Source organism: Columba livia, chromosome 3 (genome assembly GCF_036013475.1).
Source record: "Columba livia isolate bColLiv1 breed racing homer chromosome 3, bColLiv1.pat.W.v2, whole genome shotgun sequence".
NCBI lineage: Eukaryota > Metazoa > Chordata > Aves > Columbiformes > Columbidae > Columba > Columba livia.
The window spans coordinates 67250587-67266117 of NC_088604.1; the positions used below are offsets into that span (position 1 = coordinate 67250587).

At 38.5% G+C, this 15531-nt stretch overlaps 1 protein-coding gene across 4 annotated transcripts in view; it reads right to left on the minus strand.

Annotated features, from left to right (window-relative positions):
• Positions 1–15531, minus strand: part of LOC102095271 (damage-control phosphatase ARMT1) — a 51455-nt gene that overhangs the window by 24192 nt on the left and 11732 nt on the right. For 2 of the 4 annotated variants that reach the window (XM_065057417.1, XM_065057411.1), the window contains 3 exons: positions 9534–9665; positions 6065–6321; positions 1463–1607 (listed from right to left, as the gene is read on the minus strand). In XM_065057417.1, the coding sequence (XP_064913489.1) occupies positions 1463–1607; positions 6065–6321; positions 9534–9665 (534 nt within the window). Of the gene's footprint in view, positions 1–1462; positions 1608–6064; positions 6322–9533; positions 9666–10620; positions 10714–12892; positions 13908–15531 lie in introns of those variants that run through there. The other 2 variants (XM_065057412.1, XM_065057420.1) reach the window with 2 other exon arrangements.

Genomic DNA, 15531 nt, shown 5'->3' on the forward strand with positions numbered 1-15531 from the left:
TTAGTGTAATGTGGTTCATATTTACTCCCATGCAGTCTCTATGATCTGTTAAACAGGTGGAGCACAACTGTCGCTGCATATCTGTGCATGACACGAAACGGGTCAGAAGATGAAAACAGATCATTTAGCTAACTTCATGTGAAAAGCAGACCATTTCCGCTTGGCTTGTTAAAATTTATGCCTCTCATTTGGAACACGAAACCGAAAGCCACATTTTATGCTTGAAAGCTCTTAGGCATGGGGAGATTTGAGTTAGTAACAGCTATTTCATAAGCATATTCCAGGACAAGGCCAAATACCTAGTGGGCTGCTGTTCTGAGCAGCCAACACCCTGGAAAAAGGGAGTCATTTCCAGGAGGACTCTAGGGCTGTTTTAGTACATTACTCTGTTTCCAAGAAGTAGAACAGATGAATGCAGGCACTTCAAGGAGTGCACAAGGTGAAAAATGTACGCTGACTCCTAATGGCAAGATGTTTTTTTAAGAATAAGCCAGACCAATTCTGTCTTAAATAAAACCATAAGGTAGAAAAAGAAGCTAAATAGATGTGCCGTGACCCCAAATAGAAAAATGAGTTGCTAAGTTTTCCTAATGTACACAATTTTCAGCACAAATTAGGTTTCCCAAATAGATTTATTACTTAATTGTTAAGACAAGACATCAACGTATACTTTTTTTAAAACTCCAGATATTACCTTAACTTAAAGAATGTAAGAGTTACAACTTAGTACAATAATCTTTGCCCCTAATGACAACTAGCCAATTTTCGTTATTTATTACAATTTCAATTTTCTTGTAATACGTGATAAGTGATACGTACCAAGATAATCTTAATTTATTAAGTATTCCTTACAGCCAGGACTCTTCTAATAATATTAATATAATGAAACAGAATTTCCAAAAAAACTCATGAAAAAAATCAGGGATAACAAAGACTAGATGAACATGAGAAAAATCCATTAAATTGGGATAAATTGTCCTCCAGCAGCATCAATAAAAGTTAAGAGTATATGAACAGTTTTCCTTTCCTAAATGGAAGCTTAGTTTTTGGAACTTCAGAAGTATTCTGAAGAGAAATAATAAAGTTTTATGAATAAGTCTCAAAACCACCACACAATTATTTACAGCTTTTTGTTACAGGGCATAGTTAAGGTTGTTTTAGTGTATGCCATTTCAGATACTTCTATTTAATGGTAAGTCTGCTTGAAATAAGTATTAAGATCTAGAGGTACAGTTTACATGTCACGTAGTGACTCTCAGTGTCAATGTTTTCAGGAAAGCTTTCAACTAAGTATCTAATCAGGGCTGTTCTTGGGAACTACAGGTTGAACTACAAAAACGGCCGAATATGGGGGGCGGGGGGGAAGTCTTTCTTAAGTTATAGCACTGTCTGCAGATCACTACTAAACACAAAGATTCCTGTCTTCATCATTTGCTTCATTTCTTTGCCTATACTTAATCACCTTTGATGTTAAATATTCCTGTGGTTTCTCTTTTTCTCTGATGTCTGCGTCTAAGAATCCAGAAAGCTGTGTAAGGAACTCTTCATACTTTCTGCTGATTTTGGAAGCTTGCGTCATGCTTTCTTCACACTGATTCAAATATTTACTAAACAGATAGGAAAAAAAATACACATCAGGATGAATGTTCTCTGAAACAGAATTCTAGATAAAAGACATTATCCTGAGATTATTGCTAGCTTCTGCATACCACAAAATGAATTTTTAAAGTTGCATGTCTGTTATTTAATACATATAACTTCTGTTGTTGACTTGTGTGTAAACATTTCTTCATCTTTGTTTTTGATTAGCACTTTAAAGAATCCTACAAATCTATGATTCCAACCTCATTCTCAGTACAAGATTTCCATAAAACACGAGAATCAAGTACCATCAATAAACAGTGCCCTCAAGAAACTAGAAATGGAGGCTGCAAGCAAAAGCTTAGGAAAAGTAAGGGGGAAGAGAGTGATCAAATTATAGTAAAAATATGCTAAAAGCAGTTCACATCCCGTCTCTCTCTAATGAATCTGATGGCACCGATGAACAGAATCCAGGGAAAGAGAAGCCTCTCCAGACTTATGGAAGTGTAGGACACCCAGAGTACCTATGAAGGGAAGTTCACTAGCAGAAGCAGAGATGGGAGACAACACTTTACTGTACCTCCAGTCTTCTGAAGCATAACACTACACATGAAGGCAAAGAAAGGAAAAAAAGTGCAGACTAGAGTCAGGCTGAAGAAAACCATTAGCAAAGAAAATTACAAGGGACTACCACAAAAGTATGAAGAAAAGGCAACTTTTTCATCATCAATTTCATCACTCTCAAAAGGTGCCTATCATGCAGATATGTATCTCACATGGAACATCTCTTATCAGCCTTTACAGCAGGTATTGGTTTGTAAATGCTCTGTAAGAACAAACAACCAAATAACAGCAGTCAGTTTAAATCACTGGCATAAATGTGGTTACACGTCTCCCTTGCCAAGGTCAGAGACAAGTCCGGCAGACAAGCATTGCAATGGTCTGCACAGGTAGCAAATGTATAGATCTAAACTTTGCTCACAATGCTGCAACGCTGAGCATTACCTCTGAAAAACAAAGAAACAGCTTAACAAAAATAGACAACCAAAACAAGCTCAAAATGACCAGTAGTGTAATCCAAATATCAACTCCCATACCTCTCAGATAACACCCATTAGAGAGGTACTCAGCAGTAGTAAAACTACAGTGCAAGAAACAAAACTATTGAGCTTCCAGCTGAGAAACAAGGTACTTTCTAAAGCAAGTCCTTCACAAAAATTTGAACACTAGAATAGAACGAGATGTGATATATCACCAAACAGCTGTCTAGAGCAAATACTGTATTGAAACCCATTTGCTTACGAAAGCATAGCACTATTCCCAGCTTTCAAGGTGAGCATGCTAGACATTTCTGGACAATGGCCTCAGACACATGGTGTGAACTGTGGGGTTGTCATATGCAGGGACAGGAGCTGGACTCAATGATCCTTTTGGATCCCTTCCAACTCAGGACATTCCGTGATTCTATGATTCATTCTTTCCCATTTCTGATTTCTTCCTCTCTAGGCTGGCAATCAAACAGACAACAGAGCGTCATTCCATAATCAAAAAGCAACATGAGACTCTTATGGGAAACACACAGTGACTGTGAACACAGTGTGGTAAACGGCTGTAAGTCACTAAGCAAAACAGATGGTCCATGAAAAAATTTACGATGTTGCCTTAGGAGGGATACCAGAACAGTTATTGTCAATACTACAAAGTGGAAAAGAGTGGAAGAATAACAGAAGGGAATGGAAAACATTAATTACTGCTCTGAACAGGATAAGGATGGTTCTATGCACAGCACACACCAGGAACATAAAGAGCTCTGCCTTCTACAGCAGGTGCAGGCCCTCAGAAAACAAGTGCCTCACAGTTTCCTCACCTCGATTGCCCCAGAAAAACTAAGCTGTGAGATGGTCGCTAAAATGCTGTCCCAAGGAGGGGCATGTCAGAAACAAAAAGGCATAAGGCTTGAGACATACCATACATGCATGTCTGTATGTTAGAATATTGTATCGGATTGACCGCCAACCCCGCAAACTGCTCCGTGGCTCTGAAAAATTGAGGCACATCACACACAGAGCCACGCCTGCTTCTAAAAATAAAACATCTGAAGTGCAAAGCACATACTTGACAACTCTACGAATAACCTAATTACCTCCAGTAGGGCCCTAAAAGGTGTGAGGTGTGAGCACCTAGAAAATAGGCAATCAGATACGAAAAAGAAGAATGCAGCTCTTTCACAGTTTTGCTAGCTCTTCAGAACTAATGAGCAAAGAGAAGGGGAGGGAAAAAGGCAGGGAAGGGGGGAAGCTTTTCACAGTTCAGGCTCTAAAAATACCTTGGCAATAGACCTGTTGAGTAGAAAAGCACCATTTTCAACAGGAGAGACGTACATCTTGGAAACCAACCACAGAAATCATTAAACATTTTTTTCTATATCCCTATTCTGTATTTATAGGTATAGAATGTAAATGTGCATTTCATGCCTCCTGGTTTGCTCTTCACTTTTAGTAGTAGTTTTCAGTGAAAATCCTTCTTGAATACCGCAGCGGATACCTAATTAGGACTAGTCAGGTGCCACATACTACTAAAGTGGTCAGGCTAAGCAACTAAAGTTCACTAAGTCAATACATTGACTAGTATTAAGTGGCACATGTAACCATTAGCTGAAGATGAGGAAAAGCTTTGAAAGAACACACTGTAGATTAATAATCAATCCTTCCAAAAGAGCAGGCTCACCCTCTGTTTGTCCCTTTCCTTTTGCCAGCACTCCAGGTGCACAGCAAACTGGAGCTAGGATTGGTAGAGCTGGAAATCAAGCTTTTTATTTTGCTCGCTTCCCTCTGGGAGGAGTTCCCTGGTCCCAGATCACCGTGCAGAAACACAAACAGAACTGTTGACACAAGTGTCATGGAGAAAACACAGCAGCCAGGACCACACTGGGAGACACAGCACAGCTTTGTGCCACATAAAATTGATCATATCCTTGCAATGATAGGCTAGTAAGATGGACAGTATTTTGCCAGTTTTCTCAAGTGAGTCAGGTAAACAGGACGGGAGGTTTTTCTTCCTTTTTTTCCCAACAGAAGTAGCATTTTAAAGAATCTTAACAACCATTATCTCAGAGAGTGTGATGTTTTCTGTGTTGCTAGGATGCATAATAGACTTCTTGGCTTGACTATATCCTCACTTATATGGGGATTATATCAAAAATCTTTGGCGATCAACATCAGCACTCTCCAGGCAGGGCTTTTGGCAAATCAGCTGCTAATAGACAAGGGAACTGCAATGGATTTGTCTAGATTTTAAAATAACTTAATTATCCACTTCTAACACAAAGCCTAGAAGAGCTTTGTGATAATACTGATTTGGGAAATACAGACACCTGGTGAACACTCACCTTGCACTTAACTAGTCAATATTGAGAGATATTAGCCTTGTAATGGTGGAAAAAAACCAAAAAAACCCAACATATTATGAAAGTCTATAAGGTGTTTATTAATATACTGTGTCTGACACTGATTTTGGAATTTTAGAGTTCAGAACATTCTCACATCAATAAATTTTGTTTATGATCAACATTGCTGTCAGTTTCCAATCCCACAGACCTGAAGTATTAGCAGTTGTGCAGAACTGATAGATCAGTGTTCTGACAGACTATGGCAAGAACAGTATAGATGAGGATACTATCTTGTGTTAAAAGTTTCATGCTATAAGTATGCATGTAAAAAACACACACACAAAAAACCCCCAAAACAAACAAAAAAACACCTACACCAAACACACACTACACAGCAATGTCCAGAAGAAAGCAGAAGGAAAGTCAGACAAAGCTAACATTACTGAAAGCTGAACAGATATTAACATGCTCTCTCTAGAATACTACTAGCTAGGAATTATACCATATTTGCTTTATTGTACTGCTCCTAACAGACATCTTTACACTAAGGAGGAAATTCACTTCACACTGTTCCGGTTCCAGCTGTGACACAGAAGAGGGGAAGAGACAGGAGTGGTGCAGCAGGACAGTGACTCACCGCTGCACAGCCCACGCAGCCTGTTCAAGTGATGGGTGAACATCACCACATGATAAGGATAAACCAGGGCACTAGACCATAGTTACAGGTACTGCCCATCATAACTGTGCTACAAAAGTGGCATCCAGGGCAGTACCTGAATGAGGAAAATACACCTATTGTTTCTACTGTGCCCAGTCAAACAGCCCTCTGTGCTCATTCGTTACACCAAAGTGACTTATATCATCATTTCTCCTCCAAAGGACAAAACCCTAACAACCCCATTTATGGGCTAACAGCTCAACCAAAATTCAAATTCCAATACCCTCCACATGCTTAGCTACAACAGCTGTGCAAGGCGCTGTAACAGAATTCAGATCTGCCAGAAAGTCTGTCTGCCAACATATTCTTCTGCATTGACAACTGCAGCACTCTGTCATCCCAAACAAAAATCGTATCTCATCTCACATGAATCTTACTTAAGTTTGGCATTTTGCTCATGAAGTTTCTCCTTCAGCTCCCAGTTTTCCTTGGACACTGCTTGAGCTGTCACCTCAGCTTGGTTTTTAGAAGAGGTGAGGACACATGCCTCTTCCTCCATCTCCTGAATTCGGGTTTGCAGAGACAGGAGGCGAGACATCTGCCTAGCATTGTTTTCCTTGTAGCTTTCAGCTTCAGCCTTCAGCTCTTGAAAAGAGGCTTCTTTAGAGACAATTCTGGACCTGAGTTCAAGAATCTATAGACAGACAAGGAGAAAACTCATTACAAAAAAAACACACTAGGAATAACTTTGCCCAGGCTGAAATACGTGACTGCATTACAAGTTTAATAATGTGACAAGAAACACATTTTGGAACAAAAGACTAAGAGTCTTCTATCACTACAAGACTGAGTGGAGGTATGCAATTTTATTTTCACATAACTAAGAAAAAGCAATAGAAGAAAGGGGTTGTAAAACAAAAAGCTGCTGTTGTGTAGTACAATACAGCTTTTCAAAATAAACTCTTACAGGAAGATAAATCTATTTACAAACTCAGAATTTAGGAAGAGCCCACCTTAAGTTCTGCTGCACAGCCTTAACTCATCTCCCTTGCACATCTGTATTACAATAGAGTCATTAGCACCAATATTCCCTCTTTTTCACCTGCCTCCTCCCTGCTCCCAGTTCTGGTGCACAATTCCACAGATAATCTATAGCTGTGGGGAGTTGTGACAGCAAAGTATCCTGGTTTACAAGGGTGGAGCCTTTTGATGATTCGCAGCATATTCAGAGGCAAATAAATTTTTGGAGAGTTGTGCTGTAGGCAACCTCTTGTCAACTTATGCGAATAGTTATTTTTTTGGACAAATAATCCAACCAAATATAGCTGGACTTGCACAGAAACAGCAAGAGAGACTTTTAAGATAGGGTGGGAGGAGGGACATCACTGCCAAATGTGAATGACCGGTTCCAGAGATGATACTAGAGCTTCCCAACAATTCAGGGAATTCAGTTGTTTTCCTTTCAGCTTTTTCTCTTAGTTAAAATTACCATTTTCTGTTGAACTATTTCTGCTACAGGCTTCTCTAAAAGACTGGGCTTGAGTCAGATACACCAGGCACATAAAATTTCAGTGTGTTTTATGGTGTTAAAAAGAACAAGTGATTTAAAGTGGATTTTTTTTTTTGTCACAAGAAGTGTTAAGACATGTTTCAGCATTCCTGACAATTTCAATCATGAGAAGCGAGATGCAATCCAAAGCATTTATCTCTCACTACATAAAATTAACAGGCAAATAATTAAGCCACATTAACTGCTCTTTATGACATGTGCTATGGCTTTTAACTTGTGGTAAACATTTTAAGACAATAAATATTTAAAACTTTAAGCTGCAAATCAGGATGTCAAGAAATTCATGGCTCTGTCAGAGCCTTCCAGTGCGACCAAACCCAAGATACTCAGAGTTTCTAGGAGGCCAGTGAGATGACTGAACGGTGACAGCCTTGCAAAAGAGAGGTCTCGTTTCTCCTGCTCCCAGGTCAGCACACCTGTCCTCTCCCCCACAGCAGCTCTGGTATTTGTCTGACTTCTCCACAAACAACTAACACAGCTGACAGAGAAGAATTCTCTTTCTACAGAGGAGGAGGAAGGGGAGCTGGCCATGCCACAGAGAAAAGGCTGATTTTGAGAAAAGAAGCTCAGCCTTTCCCCAGGTTCATGGGCTTCATTTCCACACTCCACTCTCTTTGGGCTAACAGAAGCACTTACATGGCTATGAGGTAAAATAAGATTGGGAAACCAACTTGGCTAAAGAACAACACAGAAGGACAGGTTTATTTTTCAGTTGCATCAGTTACCAACACAGTGCACCATAAAACTACACATACATCTGTGCCAAGACACAGGATGGGGCAGTGTGGGGAAGGAAATGAGCAGCTGAAGGAACAACAGGATTGCTTTGCTTGGCAGCTGGACCAAGCTATGGTCACTTAAAGCATTCGCAACCTTAAAATTCCTCTGTGGTTCAACTCCCTATCTGCAAAATATGATATTTTTTTCCTCCATCCATTTTCTTTGTGGTCAGTTCCAATAGCAGAAAAAGCAAGAATAATCCCATATCATGAATTTTACAGAGCACTCAGCAGAACAGGGCTCTGACCTCAGCTGGGTCATGAAGGTCTTTATTAACAAGCACATGAACAGCTAGTTTCTTGACTGTTCTTTCACTTTTGCAAGCACAGTGCTGAAAGAATCTATAAATCAGTCAGTCAGGCTGCCAATAAAGCTGTTCAGCATTTCCAGTAACAAATTATTTCTATGAGAACATGAGACTCTGTATGACTTTTTAAAATTGAAATTTAAATACTTAACCTTGATAGCCATTACATGTAGGAGACTTCAGCAGTAACTTCAGGATCAACTAACTGGTCAACTTCAAGTTCAGCCAATGGACACTTATCCCCGTAGTTCCAGCTGGATAGTCTATTAACAATTCCTACTCCTGTAATAGTACATGCTCTTGTTGTTTCCCATATTCAGCTATCCACATTTAAAGAAATTTTATTTAATTGACAGAGCCTTTTTTAATGTTCAAGTGCTATGCAACTATATCACAAAGCACTTTACAATGTACAATAGAAATACACATCTGTAAAATTTACAGACGTTTAAACAACTTGTTGCATGAATGTTCACAAGTTCCTATTGAACTTGATGTATCTATATATATTTATGAATATATACACCTAAATCTATGTATGTAAACTAATGTAAGCATTTCATGTCTCCTAAAGGCAAATTTGATTCCCCTTTAAAACTGACCACCGCCCACATCGCTGAATTGGATCAAATCAACCTTATTCAGTCATATGCTAAAAAAGAAAATATTACTTGTGAAAACATGGAAACTCTAAAAAGTATCGTTTAATAAATCCTCTCCTGAGAAGTACCACCTGCACAGCAGGGACAGCAGAAAAGGATGCAGATGTGTTCTTCAGCCTTTCTAATTACAATCAACCTGTGGTGAAAGCAAAGCAAATTTGGGGAGCTGTAACTTGAATAACATGGAGAAATGGGAGAAGAAGGGTAGTTATATCTTAACTCACCAGCAACAACTGGAGGACACCTATAAGAACATTTATACAATCATAGTTTAGAAATATAGTTTAGAAATAGTTTAGAAATCATAGTTTAGAAATATTAAATTTCAGGTTTCATTAGAAAAGATTGAATTTAGATGAGGATAAGAAGCTAGAGTGCTTTAAGTCTTTCAAATATAAAATCATAGTCAGTTCCTGAACACAGAAGCAAGTAGAGTAAAAATCTCATGGAAATTCTAAAAAGAATGTTATGAGAAACAAAAGTTGTGTATCAAAAGCAATAAGTTTTGGACTTTCTATTCTCTGCAGGAAGTGACTGTAGAGAATTCTCAGGCTTGGAAAATTATTTGGAAGTATTTTCAAATGTACCTCTGACTGGGCACAATCATACTTCACTGAAAGTGCTGCAAGTTCACTTTGAGCAGTTTCAGCTGCAGCTCGATAGCGATTCATCTGCTCTCTAGTGACAGGAACATCCAAAAAACCATGATCAAGAGATTCCTGGGAAGACAGCAGGAAAACAAAACCATTAGATGTCTCATTTTTTGAACATTTTTGTTTGATTAAGCTGCTCAAGGACATTTATTCCAAATACGCTATTCCCAGAGTAACTGACCCTTACTGAAAAATAGGATAAACAGTCTCTTTTCTACCAAGCGCCACTTTCATCTGCAAGTTCAGTCACCAATATCAGTGCTAACGTATATCAGCATGTAAGATATAACCCCTCATCAATCCCATTGTCTCCCACTGTTCTCAGCTCAGGTTATTTCCAGCACTTTCTATGTATTTAGCAACATTCTGAAGGTCCCTCTTCTACAAACTTATCCAGTCATTCCTTCTGCCCACATAAACTTTAACCCAAAGAGAGACCTCAGGTGTCTCTTAAGCAAAGAACCACTTTGGCTTTTAAACTTCAGTTACATTGCACGCAGACCCTCATTTTTATTTTGGAAGAAATGGTGAAAAAAGGCGCAATGGCTATCAATCTTCTCCATGCCACTCATGATTTCGCAAATTTCTATCATAGCTCACCTCCAGAGTCTCCCTACCAGGTTGAAGAGTCCATGCCTACTCACATACCCCTACCTGCTCCTCCAAGTCACATTTTTTGGCTTGCCTGTTCGTGCTTTTACTTCTAACCTGCCAAGGCTACAGATCCTTTTGAACTCATTCACTTGGACATAGCTTCAGGTGTCTGAATGATGCTTTTCTATCCCCACACCAACTTCCTTTCACCCTTTTTCACACCCTTCTGGAAAACAGCAAGCACCAGCTCTGTGCTTCTAGCACAGTCTTCTTCACACCACTTGTACAATTCTTTTAGTTGTGCCTTTTAGAGTCTTTATAGCAAGCTTCCTCATGTTTGTGTGGTTCTGCTCTTCTACAGTAGAGCAGAAACACATTGCATTTCTTGGCCTTTGTTACTTAAATCTTTCAATATGGAAATTCAGACCTGAGATCTTGATAGGAGCTTCATTAGACAATCGATGGTGACTAAAAATGATGAAAATTAACATCTTCAGAACAGAATTGTGTTTAGATGATGCTGAAAGCACACAAAGCAGAGGACAGGACATTTTTATTCCATCAGCTCCCACACAGGACTGAAACAAAACTGCAATCCTAGTGCATTTAGGTATGCATTACAAAATGCAAATCTCCCCCAGCTAATGACTGTTGTCAAAACAAGATATTCCAATGGAAACAGAGACATCTGTACTTCATGCTCTTTTACATCAGCATTGTTTTTCGGCTGAGATAAATTACAAGAGCAGCTCCTACCCATTCTAAATGGGGGGGGGACGGGGGGGAAACTTCTCAAATAGCTGAACATCTATAAAATAAGCCTCTACCGAGAAATGCACACAAAAATTCCTGGGTAATTAGGCAACACTATTAATTTGGACCGTGGCAAAAGATAAATTACCTCAGATTAGTTTCTACAACATTGTGAACTCTTGTATTTAATCTTTCTTCGATGCACTAGTCCACACTGGATTAGATCCATCAAGTTTAATTGCATTTGTCCCCCTCAAAGACACTTGGCTGTGCTCTTTCACAAAGGAGCTGTCACTCTCACTGAGCCTGACTGACAGATACAGTCCAGCTCATGGCCACGTGCAACATCACACACAATCTATGAGATAAAAGGGCTCCTAATTTTCTCAACACTTTATCACCATTGCAAGGGAGTGAGGGAAGGCATGTCTCATCATTTCGCTACTCTGTCTTCCTTGTTGCTTTACTCCATTTGTTGTACGTTGCAAGCCACATGAAATTCTTTGATGTGAAGAGGCACTCTTTTTTTCCCATTCTGCAATAAACCAGGGCTCCAAAACCACGGCTGGAGCTTGTGAACAGTAACACTGTGTATATTAATTATGTGTATTATTATATTTATATTACTGTATTTATGTACATTTTCCTTTTCTTCCCTAAAGAAACACAACCACTTTTGACTGCACAGAAAGAAGGAATACATTTCAGAACTGATGAAATACAAAAATTTCAGAGCGTAGCTGAAGAAGGAAGCCCCCTGTTCAGCAGCAATAACCAACACAGGAAAACCCTTTACAGCTGGAACTTCTGAAACACTGAGCACTTTGAAGATGTGGATACACATCCAGAAAGATTTAAAAGAGTTTTAAATGAAGCCAGGTGCGCAAGTCAATGGGAATTACCATCTCATTCATTTACAGTTTTAGGGAGATTTACAGAAGCAAATCTCCGCATCCTCCAGTGCCTTAGTAAGTACAAAGCTAATCATACATGGTGACATCATGATAGGAAAGTTGGTATGACTATCATACTTTTGTCTAATTATTAATCATACCTATAACAATGCAATTAATTGGACATGACTCTACACTTAGGGGTAACATTTGTAATGTAGATGTGACACTTTTTTATCTCTGGAAAAATTCAGATTTGTAATGTTTTATGACTACTGTGTAGTTTACACTGACTACTGTTAAGACAATAGAATGGAAAAAGTGTTAAAAGAGGCAGTAGACAGGAGAAGCCTTAATAAATTAACACTCAATCACCTCTAAATAATCTAGGCTTTGGGTCTTTTTCCCATGCACATTATTGTTTTTTTTTTTGCTCCCTTTCTATTTACCTGCAAGAACATGAAGTTTTCATTTCACTTAAAATGCTAAACAAAAGCTAAACCTATATTTACAGTACTTGAGAGTAATATCTACTTGGAACTTTGGCTTTAATAGCAATAGGCATTATTGAGAAAATCAACAAAATAAGGCCATTGTTGTTATTGTGGGTTTTTTTGTTTTCATTTTTAACCAAATAACTACTTTCACCTCCCTGGAATCCAGCCTGTAGTTGGCAAACTTCACCCAGTTCAGAAACAACAGAACTTCAACAACATTCAATACTTCTACACTTCACCATTTACTTTGAAACTGGCCAACCATTCAAGTCACTCACTCCCATTCTGATCTTGTCGGCTTCTCTTCCCTGCTACATTTCTTATTTCAACCCTGGCAAAGGCTTCTACCACTGCCTCCTCTTTCCCAAAATGCACATTAAAAAAAGAAAATCTCTATTGAAACAGAAAGCCCTCAGTAAGCATTTACGCACTGACCATTCCCCCAAGTGCCGTGCCAATGCATCGCCTCTTGCCCATAAATAAGGGACAGACTCTGCTCAGGGTAGGGATTTCTTCTTCCCCTTTCCAGAGCACCTAAGCACATGGGTTGGGATACCAAAAATAATGACTCACAAACCTTTGTAAACTCCATCCTTCCTTTGCTTCTACAGAACACATGAGGGAGAGGGGGGGAAAGTTGAAAATTAAATAGATTTGCAATATGACGACACATGACATTAATTTCTCACAGACCTGCTTTACTAAACTATGTCATAGGTTACTGTCAGCAAAGCAGGGCATAGGAACGCTTGCCTAGTGGGCTACAAGCTATGATGGCTTCTATGATATTTAAACTCACATCTAACTAAAACATACGTTATAACTTTGACTTCTCTGGGTTACGTTCACTGGTTTAGCTGCACAGTCAGGCTTTGTGCAGTTATCGCTTCCTTTTGACACTGCTTTTCATGTGCTCCAAGATTTTATTTCATCTCTCCTTTTACCCTGCAACTCTTCTACACTGATAAATTTTTGAAAATCTGAGCAATAAGCACATGATCTATCTCAACTGAACTACACTTTTTTTCTCCTCAGATGTTAACTAGCAGGCCCTTTTTACCTACATATTGGTACAGGACTTAGTATGCTGGTTGGACTCAGTCAGCTATTCAATGATTTCTATGAATCTCAGTGTCACAACAGTTCATATTCTGAAAAGAAACAAAAAGAAACATCCTAAATCTGTAATATTTCTTCCTAAGACAAGTTAATATTCATGGCTGCATATGTGCATAAAAACTGTTCTAATTTCTACAAATGTAATGCCGCTGAAACCAGAATGAAGTACTGGGAAGAATGTACAGTTGAAAAATTTCCATGCAGAATTTATCTCCCTAAGAAATTCCATGGAAATGTTAGACCTCAAACCTGTTATTGCATCCATGGGAGGACAATGGGGATGAAGAGGAATTCATTTTGTATGGGCTGAACTGCTCGATAATAGAGCTTAAACATTATGCTTTGATTGTAACTTTTCTATCAACAGCTAGAAAATCTTAAAACTTTGTTGCCATCTAGAAGCTAATTAGCTTAATTTTCTGATTAAACCATCAAAACATGTTCTAAAAAGGCCACTTTCAAAACTGCCTTGTATAAATTGATATAAAAATAAAATAATATCCTACTTCTCCATGCAGGGAATATTCAATTTTTATTTTATTTTGCAAAACAATCTATCCTAGGGTAAAGACAGGCGAGTTTTAGGATACCATTTTTTCATAAAACCTGCAGGATAAAAAGCAAATTTTTATAACAATAACTACAAGTTACATTAAAATTGGGTGCTTGACAGTTTTTAGAGAGACATTTCGGAGCCAAATGGAGGGAAGGCAGGTAGCACTTGGCTACTGCAGATTTTGCTTGGTAGCAGCAGCCAGCACGCACATCACTTCAGAATGGCCACAGCAGCTACGTGCACCAGTGAGCGTGAGAAGGGTGAGCCACCGGTACACAGAAAGTCAGTTTTTGTTATCTCATGTGAAAACAGACTAACATGAATTGGAGTAATGTGGAGGAAAAAAAGGAAAAAACAAACAAACAAACAAAACACAAAAACCCCACAACAACCAGAAAACCAACTGGTCACAATTTAACCATCTTGTATGGATATTTTGGGTTTGGGTAAGGTTGATATCTTTCTAGATAATATTTTGCTCAATTTGCCGATCAGACATCTCAAAATGTTTGTATTGATAATGCCTTAATAAAATCAATTTCAAAATCTGTAACATTTCAAAATCATTTCAGTTCTGCCACTTTCTCTTTCACATTATAAAATACCAGACATATGCAATGACTTTTGATCACATCCCACCTGGTGAAGCCCTCTTTCCCCTCTCTGATTGCTGCCTGTAACTAGGCCTGACTCATTGCTTGCTCTTCTTGTGAGTGCAATTCTGAAAAGTGCTTTTGCTGTTGTTATTATACGCCTGTGGAGCTTTTGTGCACCAGCGTACTGTTCCAGAAACACGTAAAACTATGTAAAGTCTTCCCAACAGCTCAAATAAATTACCAAAGAGATTTTCTAAATTCCTTTCAGAAGGTACTGCTTAGCACTGCCCTCCTCCTTTTGCAGTAATCATTGAAAGGTATTACTGAAAGATAAAAGTCACTCTCTGGTCTGGTTCATCTACTGAAGACACCAATTTCAAGCTTGATTAATGGGGCCAAAAAAGAGTTTCATGACAACCAAAATTTTTGTCTTACCTTCTACTACTACAAGCAGCAATTAAAGCTTTTTCATCTTTCATTTTCCTCTCTGTTATGATGAGGTGATTTTGCATCTAAATTTAACAGATGCATTTGACATGATGAAATACAGCATTTATCTCAAGGCACTTAGAGAGACACATCACCTACTGTAAATACTACTTGATATGTTTTTTGTTTTACTTCATCCTTTGTCTGTGTGGCTAAATTAAGGAATTTGGATCTCCCCTTACACTTTGTCTCACAGCTTTTCCAAAATTAATAACATGAAGTAGCTGCTGTGTCTAGTCTCAAAATACTAAAATTGGTAATTGCTAAGCAAAATTTAGGATAAAAATGTGACAAAATTAAGAACTTATGTAGGGATTTTTGCAAGGCAATTGTTCTACTGCTTTTACTTTATCAGTGCTGAATAGAGTTAAAATTACTTTTTTAAGAGAATAGCTTGAAAGAAAGCTTAAAAAAAAATAGACCAGCATGCCATAC